The sequence below is a fragment of the Engraulis encrasicolus genome, chromosome 6 (genome assembly GCF_034702125.1).
Source record: "Engraulis encrasicolus isolate BLACKSEA-1 chromosome 6, IST_EnEncr_1.0, whole genome shotgun sequence".
Classification (NCBI taxonomy): domain Eukaryota; kingdom Metazoa; phylum Chordata; class Actinopteri; order Clupeiformes; family Engraulidae; genus Engraulis; species Engraulis encrasicolus.
The window spans coordinates 47,360,180-47,375,529 of NC_085862.1; the positions used below are offsets into that span (position 1 = coordinate 47,360,180).

Here is a 15,350-nt window from a genome sequence, read left to right on the forward strand (position 1 = left end):
CATGTGTGAATGCTGCAGTGCGTTTTGAAGTGTGCGGAGGGATAATGCTGGTCTAACACTGCGCTAGATCAGAGAGGCCCACCCCTCTTTGTGATGCAATAATAGGAGTTGCCGTGGTGACTCACCTGTGGCCTCGGCGCCTGTTGCTAGTAGGGTATTGACCAACGACTGTACATTCTGTGAACACGGCACGGTCCAAAAGTTAACTATTTTCAATTTTTTCGATTCTGCAACTGACTAGAATTGCCATATCAGAAACTTCCACTTGACATCACGTCCCACTCTGATACCGAGGACACATTTCTGATTACACAGTTCCAAATAGGAAATGTTGTTTTTGGTTGCAAAAAAATGCTTCAAATCCATTGAACTGAATCAAGTGATAAAGTGAATAGTGTCCATTCACAGTCTATACAGTCATGGTATATACGTAGGTAGTATTTGGCCATAGATATCCTCTCACAGCCATACACTGTAGATATCTATTGTATCGACGGGGTTGGTTTCTCCATGACAACCGAAGCCTGTGTCCTTGGCTGCGTGTTGCCGAGGAACATGCTGTTACTGAGGACAGAGCGACTGACTGTGGCTGACTGAGTGGTATGCGCGAGATTTTTAAAAGCTTTACAGCTGCCGACACTGCAATCTAACAACAATAATAATGTTCAATACTGATGATTAACAATAAATATAAATAATAGTGTTTATGTGACGTGATGACTTACTGTTTCGGTCCTGTCAAAGCAGACGAATGTGCTTTGATGTACAGTGTGTGTGTGTGTGTGTGTGTGTGTGTGTGTGTGTGTGTGTGTGTGTGTGTGTGTGTGTGTTTGTCTGTGTGCGTACATGCATCAGTCAGTGTCAGACAGTATGGAGTAAAAGGTGATGGCTTAGATTGTGATCACACAAAACTTATAAAGTGACCCTGTTGTCTTGTCATTGAGGAAAAATAAAAACAGGCAATAACACCTACAATACCATTAAATGGCAATTGGTGAGGTTTCCGTCTGGGTTACCACCCCCTCACACCCCACAACCAACAGCCCTCCTGCCCGATACGCCTTCTCAGTCTCATGACCCTTTTAAGGAGGAAAGGTGTTTTGTTTTTGCCAGGGGCTCAGCCACCACCACCACCCCCTTTCCCTGAGGCTTAGCAGGAGTTAATCTTGCCCAAATATGAAGGCTCACCACCAGTGCAGGACTGTGACTTATTAGACCGTGCCAGAGCCTGGTGGTAGACTGGCCGGTACCCACAACACGGTCTTTCCTCCTCCTTCATCCCCTCTCTACCATGTTGTCTATACTACCCCGGTTGACCGCACAGCTTTGGCCCCCTGTCACTTTCTTCTCCGCGTCTTAAAAAGGTAGTGTTCTGAGGAGATCCCCTGTTCCTCTCGTGACCTCTTTCTACTGTAAAACAGTGCGACACTTTACAGCCCTTCCTCTTTGTTTTCTTTGTGTTCAAGCGTTTGAAGAGCTACTGTGTTAGATCTGTTTTTTTTTTGGTTTTTTTGGTTTTTTTAGAAGCTATATTCTTCTTACTCTTGAGATTGTATCTATACACCCTTGCCCGTTTGCCCCATGATAATATAAGCCATGATAACTGTGTGCCACAATTTCCAGTAGACGTTTGTTTGCTTGTGTGTTTGTGTGTGTGCGCGCGCGTGTATGTTTCCAGCCTAATCTAATGTAGGGCTGAATCTCCCTAAGCCATGCCAAGCCACTGCCCTGTACCTTTTTTAATAAGCGCAGCAAGCCTGTGCGGCTACTGAGGGAAGATGGGAGCAATCAGTAGAGATGGAGGAGAAGCGTAGATGTGAGTGATGTAAGGCCCACTACCCCCACACAAAAAAATATACAAATAGCGTGGACATGGGCTGGTCTTGTATCCATACGAGTACACATCCAGGGTACTAATTCCAAGAACAAGGCTAAGGGATGAACCTGGCTAAGTCAACCTACAGGAAGTGGTAAACCTCCTGATAGATAGCCCACATGTGTCATTTAGCTAAGAAAATGAAGAATCCAGGCTCTTCTATTAGATGATTTACCAGTACCTCAAGGTTAATTTAACCTGATTTACTCCTTAGCCAGGTTCTTGGAATACTCCCCTCAGGCTGTGCTTTCCATAGGTATGTTCAACATGCATAGGCAGACCTATACGGCAGCGTCTGAAGATGGCCATTCTATGGATGCTGGTTAGCAAATGTTCTAGAACAGACAGGTCTGTCCCCTTACTGTACTTGCTTGTGCAGTCCATGGATTGGTCAGTGTGCCGTCCAGCACCAGGCCTCTATTGATGTGCTTTAACCAATCAGGCATCTCGATATAAGCACATTTGCCTACAATATGCGGTGGTGGTGGATCTCTTTTTGCCCTCACCGATCGGTTGTTCAGACTGTCCGATCTCTGTCTGACGCTTGCCTGATTCGACACCTTAAAGTTGCTAATAGTGGTCTTAAACCAGGAAACTTTGAGTGGAGTCCATGGCAGTTAGCCATATATTTACACAGATAAAAACAATTAACTGTAAGAATAGAAATGAGGTGGCAAATAAGATTACTTTAACTACCCAGAGATATTCATGCACCTGGCAGAAGTAGATACTTTTCTATTTAGTTAACAGATAAGAAAGACTGCCAGGGTTCTATAACCTGCTTACCACTAGCTCTAAATTAATCTTGTGACTTCACCACCTTGTTGGTATAGCATGCAGGCGCATGTTGCCAGGGGGGATGGAAGGTATTATGGGCTGTAGGCAAGCGGAGTAGAGTGCCCAACAAAGGCAAAGTGCAGTAACTACATATTTTGTCAAAATTGAGTGTAGACTGAAAACGGTTTTCATAACACCTCCTGTTTCTTGTTGTGACAAAGCCTTATGGTCCAAATGTGTTCTGTTTCACAGATATTGTGATGTCAAATTTGCAGTAACTACAATATCCAACCTAGAGGTACATGTAATACCAATACTTTGAAGGTCTCTCTCTCGTTTCAATGTTGGCATAGGTACTGCACTTTGTCTTTGTAGGGCAGTAGAGTGGGGGACTGTGGTCCTACTGTACATGGAGAAGATTGGTACTACTGTTGGGGGAGAAGAGCCTAAGTACTGTAGTTGCGAATGTGCCTGTGATGATTTGCATGTGGCCTGCAAGGCAAGGCTAGTTGATTGATTGTACACACAAGGTACTGTCCTAACCCCAGGGCTTTTTTTCTTACAAGTATGAACAAGTGGCCTCTGAACGATACTCAACTATCTTTCCACTCTCACAGGTAGTTCAAACAGGTTACTCCATGAGATGTTCAGATGATCAGGGGAATTGCTTTTGAACACATCGCTTTTCCTTAATCAAACTAGACTGGTCTGTGTTAATACAGTAGATTGCACGAGTGAATTGTGTGTACGTATGCGTTGGAGATGGGTGGGTGGGTGCAGGGATGTTCTGTGAGGCTTCTGAAAAGCTTTGCAATACTTAAATTCTCTCTGTAGACTTCAGAGGATGTTGTGTCTGGGGTTTGGGTTGCGAATAGAAGCCTCTTTGCTTTGAACATATGTTGCTGGCCTTGTTTGTACTATGAGTTTATACTGTTTATGTATAAGATTGGTTTCAGTTTGGATCTTAAATTTCAGAACCTTTTTGCAATATTTTATATCTATACTGTGTTTAAAAATTGCTTTACTGTGAATAAGCTATTTTTAGGAACAATGGAATTTTAGCATGCTTTTCTTTTTCTTTTTTTCCTCTGTAAAATAGACAAAAACTGATGAGAACTTTTCATTCTATGGAGCGGAAGGCTTTTTAATTAACAGCAAAAAGGTGAAAAAAGATGTTATTTATTTGAAAGGTATTTATGTACATTTTCTCCTCCACATGTTGTACTTTCCTGTCTTATTTCTCTGAATTAATATGATTACATTTTTTTTGTTCTTTTGAAGCAGGAATTGTTTTACATTCCGGAATAAAACCTTAAGAATTGGGACAAACATGATCTCATGTCTTTCTCATCCGCCTCTGCTGCTGTTTACTCAGCAAACTTTGCTCAGCTGTTCTCAGTTCCACCCTTTAAGACTTTCCTTCATCCCTTACAGTCAATAATCTAAGCAAATAAACTTAAAACATTTTAAGGTGACATTAGTTTACAGTTGTAGAAGCAATACCATAATGACAAAGGACAGAATGAGTAGGGCCATATTTTACACAATTCCAACAGTAAAATGATAGCTGTTAGCCCTAAGATCCCATATCTGTAGTACACCCCTTAGCTTTCTGTTAAAGGGCTGGGCCCTCTCACTGTAAGTAGGCATACATACACTGGATCTGTGAAATGGTCTGCCACTGAAGCCGTTCTAAGCAAGCACCTCACATAGAAAATATGCCATGGTCTGTACTCTTTGAAATCGCCTCGCAAAGACAAAAGTATGGATAATTGTCATCACATAATAAAACAGTTTTTCTTTTCAAATTGGGCTCAAAATGTGTCCAATAGCACTTGTGTTTGATACATACAATATACTTTGGTGTCCTCTAGTGGCCACACTAGGTTCTACAAGTCCAAGCGGTTCTGATATATAATAATCACAGGTCATGATGATGAGAAGAAGGCATCAGATCATTATCTGCTTTGCATGGTAGACACATTATGACTGGCCGGGTCGAGCGCTGAGCCCTGGGGGTGCACATTCGCATGCAAGTCAGAGTTAAGTCTTTGGCTCCAAGTCCAATGTCTTCTCTTCTGCAGCTCAAATGTGGAGGTTAGGAGGAGGAGAAGGAGGACAAGGAAGAGGAGAAGGAGGAGGAGGAGGAGGAGGAGGAGGAGGAGGAAGCCAACAGGAAAGGAGAGGAGCTCTCCTGTCTTTGGCTCCAAGTCCAATGTCTTGTCTTCTGCAGCTCAAATGTGCAGGTTAGGAGGAGGAAGAGGAGGAGGAGGAGGAAGACAAAGTGGATGAGCCGACAGGAAAGGAGAGGAGAGGAGAGGACAGGAGCTCTCCTGAGTGTAGCGACACTGAGGGAGTAATAGTTGGGGAGCAAGCGGCTTCAAGGGAGGGTATTCCAGGACGAGTCTCTGGGACAAGCAGGGTGGCTATTGGAAGCCGGCAGCCGTTCATCAAATGTCTGCCTGGCCAATCAGATGCTACCCGCTGAGAAGAGGCAACAATCGCTCCTTCCTAAACATTCCACAGACGATTTCTCCATCCAGAACATTCCATCAAGTCAACTGAGCGGCACTTGTCCTGGACTTGCTCACCCTCCCCCTTCTTCCTCTCTCTCTCTCACACACATATAACTCACACACACACAAATGTTATAGCATTCGGGTGCTCAGGGCTCTGTGACTCATGCAGACAGAGGAGAGGAGAGGAGAGCAGCATGTTTGTTCTGTGGAGGCCACTGCACTTGTGGCTGTCTGTACTGTAGCGTACAGTCCAACACAGCACATAGCCGCCCGATCCCAAACCCTTCAGGCCCCAACCCCTCGGGCAATCCATAGACCACAGCCACACACAACAAGCTGACAATGGCTCTTGTAGATTGTCATTCACCCAGGGCATGTTATCCAAAGAGATTACTACTCAACTCTGGATGAGCAAATAAAACCATCTCTCCTGCTCCTTACGTCATGCATAAAGAGAGATACACTACTCTCTCTCTCTTTTGCTCATTTCCAGCTGAGGGCTTGGCAACTCTTAAAAAATAGGCTACAGGTGTTAGCCAGTAAAACATGCTTAATGACCATCTGTAGAGGTGACTTACAAGATGTGTAAAGGGTCTACTAGGTCCTAATTAGTAAGAGTATATCAATAATAGAGGCCTTATAAAGCCCAATTGGGTGTGAACAAGACATTTGTGAATGCACACATTTGTATAAAGTAAAAGGACCCTTGAAGATGTAATTACAACACTAGAAGTATAATATTACAAAGTTGAAACAATGTAATTGCATACTACTAGTGTTTTAAGTACATCTGTAAAAGTACTTCTACTTTTACTTTATGCAACTTTGCAAATGATTGCATTTGCTTAACACGTGACTTACAAGTCACTTAAACAGATATTTGGGCATGTATTACTGGCTAACCTATGCACTTTAAAATACAGCGTTACCCAGGGCTTTTGCTAGATCGTCTAAACAGGATTACAAAACACACATACATATATAATATATGCATATAGCTATATAACAAACAAAATACAACATTCTGAAAAGATAGGAAAGAAAAGGCTTCCAGGTGTGACACTATCAACGCAGGTACAACAGCCTCTGCAGATGTAGCGTGTACAGCTTCGTCTTTTGCATATTTAAATTAAGATAATGCAGAACATTCGCCATGCATTTGTTGGTTTCCTTTTTTTTGTCATTTGTTTTTCCCCAACAGAGTCAGTGTCTCTTTTTCACAGTCTTCTTGTGATCAGTTCAGTCATTTGCTCATATTATCCACCGTAATGTTTTGAAGCAGGCGACTTTGCTCTCCAAGGAGAACGGTGACCACACAAGGGTAGAGACACATCAAGGAAAAAAAGCTTCTGCTACATCAAGCCTGTATACTGTTAAGAGTTCGGTCAAGTGCGGTATTTAAATGCGTGTGATCTGAAGTCCGGTGTGTCCTAAGCTTGAGAGTGTGACGGGTGGGCGTGCGGGCGGGGCGGGCAGGCGTCCTATGGCAGCTGTAGGGACAGGACAATAAGTAAGGCAGGAAGGATGGGAGGGGGTGGACGGAGTCTTCACGGGTAGGCGTTGCTGTCTAGCATCTGCTGGAAGACGCTCAGCAGGCCCTTGAAGTCGATACGCTTGTCTGGGGTGCTCTCCCAGCACTTCCTCATCTGGGCATACACCTGCAGAGAGAGAGAGAGGGGAGAGAGAGAGAGAGAGAGAGAGAGAGAGAGAGAGAGAGAGAGAGAGAGAGAGAGAGAGAGAGAGACTTATTACACCTGAATTAAATAGCGAGACATAGAGACAAGGTAGAATGCTGCACCAAAAGCATTGATATAAGTAGGTACACATAAGTGCATCAATAACCATCAGAGATGTCAAATCATTAGGTTTGTATGCCAGCACAATATAAACTAGAAATGCATTCAGAGAACGCAGACCTCCGCCAAGGAAGTTCAGTTCGTTTTGGACATAGGTGTAGAGTCATGATGTGGTTTCATGCATTTAGGCCTATAGGCAACATAGCATTTGTGTTCAGGTAGTTGAACTTTCAAGTCGTAACCAAATTATAGTTCTATCTGTCTCTTTTATCATTTCCATGTCCTCTAGCTGTGGTCTGTTTAGTTCACCTTTGATTGTTTTATTGGCAAAGTGATTGTTCATGCTATAGCCTATGCCTTCTGTGATTTGCAAATTCACTTAAGCCTTGAAGCTCATTGCTACATATTAGTCACATTGTTGATGATTGGCAGCATGCCTTTCATTAGGCTACCATCTAAAAACAAAATACAAATTAAAAAGCACAATTTTCATTGGCCAAAACCCGTAGTAGGCCTACATATTCTACAGTAGTGCAGCGGTCCCCAACGCGCAGTAATAGGCCTATATATATATATTAATTAATATATATATATATATATATATAATATATATATATATTGTAATAACAAGACAACATACTGTGGCTACTTTGAGCCGTTCACTTAATTATTGAATCAGAATGAAATGTGCAAGAATCCCCTTATCCAGTGGCAGTGCATGGATGGTTGTGGAGTATCAGTTATTGTTTCTTTTGGGCTATTTCGTAAGGCTAAACAAACTTTTGAGAGGTAAATCCACTTCTATCATCTCTAGCTGTTGCAATATCGTGACACCAACGTTGTGGTACAAACGCAATTGCTTAGCGAGAGACATGTCGACTCGACTGGCGGAATCATTGCCTACCCCGACACTACACTTGTTGAAGTTCCTCCTACCTGAATACCCTATGGGAATCCGTTCATGAGGGTTATTGCGAGCTGGTCTTGGCACTGTGGGCAGTTGATCGGCACCCGGGCCTGCTCTCTATTTCGTATTGAAAATCACTGTTCACCGCATCTCCAGCGTTCATTCGTTATGAAGTCTAGGAACTAGTCTATGGAATGTTTGTAGTGCTGATGGCTTCAGTGCGCAGGGATTGGGGAAGCAGCAAATCACTGTGGACTAACGCAATTCGCGCGCACCTTTCTTTCAGCTTCATTTTATATGAATGTTTTGTGACAGCATTGTGAACTTAAACGATCTGCGAGGCTGTAGCTAAGGCTGCTTTTTGATAGCGATTTTGACTGCGGTAATGCATTTCACTTCAATGCTCTGCCCCGGTGTGCCTGCGTGAAGGTGGCTGCGTGAAGGTGCGCCAGTTAGTAAGTGGTGCTGCTCAGGGCTCCTCCTCAGTGGTCCTTGCGCACCCTGTGGCAGGCCATGTAATAGCAGCGTGACGAACACACACACAAATTTGGGCAATCACATAACCTCCTGTCGGAGGTAATTACAAATTTTATCCATTTTAGAAAGTCAACAGTGTGTGTGTGTGTGTGTGTGTGTGTGTGTGTGTGTGTGTACGCCTGTGTGTATGCGTTCCCCTACCATATCAGGGCAAGCATCAGGCTGGGGCAGTCTCCTCCCTTCCTCGAGCACGTTGACCAATCTGGTGACAGTCATCTGACCTTGTGTTGGACCAATCATCTTCAAGAACTCCTACAGTGAAGAAGTGGAGGGAGAAGAATGATAAACTGACTGTTTGATATTCCTACACATTCAAGTCGATGCAAAAGAAAGAAACAGCAAAAAAACAACTTTGTGCAACCAATGGACCTGTGGAGTGTGTGTGTATGTGTATGTGTGTGTGTGTGTGTGTGTGTGTGTGTGTGTGTGTGTGTGTGTGTGTGTGTGTGTGTGTGTGTGTGTGTGTGTGTGTGTGTGTGTGTGTGTGTGTGCTTTTGTTTGTCTCTGTGTGTACTGTAAGACTGTGAATGATTTTTGAAGTGTGTGCGTGCGTGCGTGCGTGCGTGCGTGTGCGTGTGTGTGTGTGTACTGTAAGAGTGTGAATGTGTTCAAGTGTGTGTGTGTGTGTGTGTGTGTGTGTGTGTGTGTGTGTGTGTGTGTGTGTGTGTGTGTGTGTGTGTGTGTGTGTGTGTGTGTGTGTGTGTGTGTGTGTGTGTGTGTGTGTGTGTGTGCTATGTGAATCTCTATTGTGTGAGGAGCACAGATGAAGAGTGGGAGGGTGCTGGGAGGGTGGGAGGCGGGCGGCCATGCTTGCTTGGACAGGCTCCCAGTCACTCTGCCATGGCACAGAACGAGGCGCTGGCACAGGACAGACACCAGCACACATGGGCATCTGCCACCATGGAGACAAGTGCGCACACACACACACACACTGTACTGTACTGTACCCATACACAACACATACGCACGCGCACGCGCACGCACACACTCACACACACGCACATACACATACACATACACACACACACACACCATCTGCTGAACACACACAAGCTGGGCCGGGCTGAGAGACACCTCCACGAGTTGCAGGAGAGAGGGAAAGAGCGCAAGAGAGAATAACAGACGAAATCTATAAATGAGGGAGAGTGACCGAGAACGAGAGAGAAACAACAAAAGAGTTAGAGTACACAGTATGTAAACACAAGAATAGAGGCAAGCAAGAGCTAGATATACAGTAGCAGATTACGAGATGAAATGAGAACGAAAAGAAAGAGAGAGAGAGAGAGAGAGAGAGAGAGAAAGACAGGAGAACTGGAGAGCACACAGAGACAGAGGGGATGACGTAGTGGAAGAGAGCGGTGTGATCACGGGCTCTTCAAACATGGAGATCTCGTTCCACAGTCCAAATCATCCTGGCTCCTCCCTCCAGAGCAGAGACTGTAGACTCTGAGCCCTCTGGAAGAGGCAGCTAGCTAGTGCACTCTCTCTTTGTCTTCAGGACACAGATGAGCAGTTATGATCAGGGGGGCTAGAGGCCGATGCTGTGTCTGCACCCAGTACTAATTGTGTTGTGTTGTGGTGGGTCTCGTAAAAATGAAACTAAATGAAATTTAAAAATGAAAAAAAAACAAAAACAAACCAAAGCGGTCATTAAAGGAAATACTGATATGTGGTGGGTTTCGTAAAAATGAAACTAAATGAAAACAAAAAAGAAAAACCAGGCCCTGTCGTGGCCAACCGGTGAGGCACTCGTCTGCCATGCGGCCGACCCGGGTTCGATTCCCGGCCCGGGTCATTTGCGGACCCCTCCCAGTCTTTCTCCCTATTTCCTTCCTGTCCACCTCTCAAACTGCCCTTTCAAATAAAGTTGTCAAAGACCAAAAAATGGCCCTGCCGTGGCTGATATGGTAGGGCACACGTTTACCACTCGGCCGACCCAGGTTCGATTGCCGGTCCTTCCCCATCTCTCTCTCCCAGCTCACTTCCTGTCTCTCCTCCACTATCCTGTCTCACAAAAAAAAAAACAATAAAGGCTGAAAAGAAAAAAAAAGACCAAAAAATATCTTTTAACACATTGAATACCGGCGGTGCTCACGGAATTATGTCGTAGAATACCAGCGTTCTAAGCCCTTTTTTACGTTTTTTTGTAGACTCACAGCTTATTATGTGATAGGGCCACTGAAATATGTTATGACTCGTTTGAAAGTGGAGACGCTGCCCTCTTAGTAGGTGAAAACTGTGTGTCTCTACGAGCTTTTATTGCCGAGTAAACCCACGCTAAACCGAAGTGGGTATCCATGGAATTCAGCTATAATCGGAGATATTGAGGTTTTTGTGAAGGGTGCGCTTCTTCAGAATGTGACGAGTTTGAAAGGGGATGAGTTGGTTTTAATCACAATTTGGTGCAAGGTTAGCTCTGACACACATCTTCCTGCACGTCAAGACACACCTCCTGCTCTAAACCATTACGACACTGGCAATCAATGCCCTTCGAAATCCACGTTTTTCACACAGACTGAACACAAGCTCTTGCACACATGCAGAAGGTCGGACATTTGCTAAAATAGTTCCCGATGACTCCCGAAATAATAGCCCAACATTGACAACAAATCCCAATGATATGATGCTTAGATGTAGCCCATCCGATCCATATGTAGCCATCTATGCTAGCTTCTGGCTTTTCACATACAGGAAGACAGTTCAACATAGGGGTGAATAATCAAATAAACTTATCTGGTTGGCGATCAAACTTCTAAATCGGAGCGCATTACTCCAATTACAATTCGGGTGCCATTTTGATCCAAGGAGCTGGTAAAGGTCTAGGTAGCAAGCCCAGAAAGTTCAAGATACTCCTGGCACGATATACAATGGTCTCTGTGTTTACCTATTGCGTGAAGTCAGACACAATACACGCTACCGATCGTAGGCTACTAGGGAAACAACAACATAGCACGATTCACGAATACGGCAGCACACCTCCTGCTCTGTCACACTACGACACCAGCAATCGATGCCCTTTGAAATCCCCGTTTTTCACGTGGACTGATCACAAACTCTTTGCACACATGCAGAGGGTGAGACATTTGCTAAAATAGCTCCCGATGACTCCCGAAATAATAGCCCAACATTGACAACAAATCCAAATGATATGATGCTTAGATGTAGCCTAGCCCATCCGACCCGAATCATATGCGGTGGCAGATGGACACTCCCAGCTGAGATCGCTCCCGGACGTGTAGTCCCAGGTGTTTCTATCACTCCCGGACGTGTAGTCCCACCCGGATCGATAGTCTGGCTAGTGGGAGCGAGCCGACAGGGGAGCGTCCTGCGTTGGGAGCGACAATCAGGGAATCATGATATGTAGCCATGCTAGCTTCTGGCTTCTCACATACAGGAAGACACAGGAACTTATCTTTTTGGCGATCAAACGTCCAAATCGGAGCGCATTACTGCAATTACATATCGGGTGCCATTTGGATCCAAGGATCTGGTAAAGGTCTAGCAAGTCCAGAAAGTTCAAGACACTCCAGGCACTATACAATGGTGTTTACCTATTGCGTGAAGTCAGAGACAACAGATGCTACAGTGACCGTACTAGGGAAATCAATGCAGGCAGCGCGATAGGCGACATGGGTTGGCTTCCAGACATCTTGGTAAGTTAAATTAAAATATCCAAATCATAACACTCAAACATCATAACAATCAAACAACTTTGGACTGCAAATGTTGTCATTTATGTCCATCACAGAGCTACCAAAATCACATATATTGTCCATTGAAGGGTGTAGATTCAAAATATGATATTTAAATGCAAAAACGTATTTTTGCGTTTTGGTATACAACGCATGGGCGTGAAAAACGCATTATTACGTCGTCGGTACTCAATGTGTTAAAAAGAAAATCCGAGGTGGCCATTAAAGGAAATATTGATATGTGCAGCGTGATGCCAACTAGCTGAGTTTAGCAGTGGAACGTTAGTAAACCTCCCTCCTGAACCCTCATACAGTATCCGTAGCCCAGAGCTATTGGTCTGGACCTTTTAGTATGACACTATGCCGCTCATGCCAAACTCTGGCATTAACTGGTAGGTTGCAGGTTCGAGCTTCGAGTGGGGATTGAGACTAGAGTGCAAGATTGGTTACATATGGGAATTGTGTGAACCAACAAGCAGCTCTACTAACGAACCCTTAGGCTGTGGGAGGAGAAGAGAAGGGGTCCCTCTTTGATCTCATCTTTTCTCCACATACTACATCACTAGTGGACGAGAGGAGAGAGGTGGAGTTCCACAAACGTGTGATTAGTTTACGGTGCATATCCTAACGATGAGATTCTGCTGATGACAGGATGACAATTACAAAAGCAGTGGATTTACGACTGATTTGCCCCCGTTTCATTTTGCGCTGCTCTTGGTAATCCATTGTTCATTATCATAGCAAATCGTCATCATAGCAAAATAATATTAAGTTCACCACCACACTGCTAATGTACAAAACTCCACTCTGCTCTATCTCCCACGTGTTGCATATTGCTGTACGTTGAATGGCCAGTTTTCTTGTATGTACAGTGTGGTAAGTACACACTGTTTGTCCCCGTCTGTGTCCCTGATGCTCTTTGTCAATGTCTGTTATGGTGATTCTTGTTTGTCCAGGTCATACTATCCTACAAGAGTCCAGTTGTAATCAACTTCTTCTTGGAACGCAAAACTCAGGGCTCCCACTCTTTTTCACCCATTTCACTGTTGTCCCTAATTTCTTTAACTTTTCCATTACTTTTTCATAACCTTAAGTTTGTTTTCCTGGAGGCCTGGAAAGTGTCACTTTCAGTTTCCTGGACTTTTCCAGGGTTTTCATCGGATTGTAGGGAACCCTGGAAAGTTCTTAGTCCTTGCTGACAGGTCACCACTGCTCTGCTCCTCCAAAGAGGCAGTGGGCTCTCATCCATCTGCTCCGCATCCGCCCAATCTTTACACACACACACTCACATACGCGCACACACGCACACACACGCACACACACGCACCTCGCCAGACCTCCCCATAGCAACCTCATTCTTCCCTACCCTACCCGAACAGTGGAGACACATAGCAGGCGAAACGAGCGATGCAATAAGAGGCAAAATTCAGTGTTCCATTCCGACAGCTCAACCGTCATCAGATTGTCATGGCGAATCAAATGGAATGGAACAGTTATGTTGTTGATTTGATTGGGCAGGCGAATTCGCTCCTCACTTGCATAATATTAAACTTAGTTTAATAATTTTGCTCCTGTTCGCTTGCTTTCGCTTGTCTTCGCCTCTCTCATGGGAAAGAATGGCGAAGTTTGCTTCCCTTGGCCAAATTCGCATCTATGTGTCCCTAACGTTAAGTGTGCACAGGCCAACACGCACCCACACTTACGCACACATTAGGATACATACTGCATGCATCCTTTCACAGAGAGACACCGACAGACAGACAGACAGACAGACAGACAGACAGACAGACAGACAGACAGACAGACAGACAGACAGACAGACAGACAGACAAGACAGACAGACAGACAGACAGACAGACAGACAGGTGTGCAGGGCCTGATGAGGTGGAGGAAAGCGGTCACACTAACAAGTTGAAAATGTGTTGAAACATGAAATTAGCAGGATGACCTGATGGCACGCGAAATGGTGTGTGCTTGTTTGTGTCTGCCTTCACATTGTTAGTAGTGGCTAATGGTCGAGTGGCCGTATTCAACAATGCATGACTAATAGTTGTGCTGTGCGGTCTGCGTGCCTGTCTGAGTGTAGTGTGTGGCCCCATGCATCATTAATCTGACTGTAACACTGTTTCACAACACTTACAGCTGTGGAGTGTTTGTGTATGTGTATGTTTGTGTGTGTACGAGAGAGAGAGAGATGTAAGAGAGAGAGAGAGAGAGAGAGAGCGGGAGAGAGAGAGAGAGCGGGAGAGAGAGAGTGCGTGCACAAGAGAGAGACAGATGGTGTGTGTGCATGTGCAAGAGAGAGACAGAGATGGTGTGTGTGTGTGTGTGCAAGAGAGACAGAGACGGTGTGTGTGTGTGTGTGCGTTGCTTACGGTCATAGGGCTGCGTGAGGGGTCGCAGTAGGTGAGCAGCTCGTACATGGTGACTCCAAACGACCAGACGTCAGACGCCCGGTAGAACTTGCAGTGCACCAGACACTCAGGGGCATACCTGCAGGAAGGACAAACACACACACACACACACACACACACACACACACACACACACACACACACACACACACACACACACACACACACACACACACACACACACACACACACACACACACACACACACACACACTTAATGGAACAGTCCGCCCTTTTTGATTTTCACATTTGCAGTATTTACATACATTGTTCATGAATGTGCATATCATATTCTTCTCAGTGTTTTCAGTACTTAGATTTATGGTATCACAATTATTAGCATAGCTTAGCATAATCACTGGAAATGACTGGAGCATTAGGAAATGGGAGCATTAGCATTAAGCCACAAGTGATCACAGGACAGGTTTAAATAGCCGTTTTGCATTCTGATGAATTTCATTTTAAAGTAATTTATAAGTAAATTTGATGATGTTTTGTTTGCTCCCATAGACTTGCATTGCTACACTTAATTTGGCTATACTGTTAAAGTAGGCAATGCAAACATATAGACGAAAAATCCTATGTACTCTCATATTTACTGGGACTTAACTGCATATGAGCAGTTTCTTGAAATGAGGTGGACTGTTCCTTTAACTAACAGACAGATACTTTTGACACTGAGGATGTGGCAGATTGCTTTTTTTCCTTTTAGGTGTACTTAATTCCCCCCTGCGATCAATAAATGATACTATACTCCATACTATACATTACTGCTAGCCTGGTGACCTACCAATAATACTTCTCTTCATTCGTATTCATGGTCTGGAAGTTC

At 44.5% G+C, this 15,350-nt stretch overlaps 1 protein-coding gene across 1 annotated transcript in view; it reads right to left on the reverse strand.

Annotated features, from left to right (window-relative positions):
* jak1 (Janus kinase 1) overlaps positions 1 to 15,350 on the reverse strand; it is an 82,396-nt gene that overhangs the window by 845 nt on the left and 66,201 nt on the right. Inside the window, exons 22-24 of the mRNA XM_063201807.1 lie at positions 14,480 to 14,597; positions 8,554 to 8,664; positions 1 to 6,830 (exon numbers count right to left, since the gene is read on the reverse strand). The exon at positions 1 to 6,830 is cut by the window's left edge and continues 845 nt beyond it. Of these exons, the coding sequence (XP_063057877.1) occupies positions 6,720 to 6,830; positions 8,554 to 8,664; positions 14,480 to 14,597 (340 nt within the window). The 3' untranslated portion in view covers positions 1 to 6,719. The remainder of the gene's footprint in view (positions 6,831 to 8,553; positions 8,665 to 14,479; positions 14,598 to 15,350) is intronic.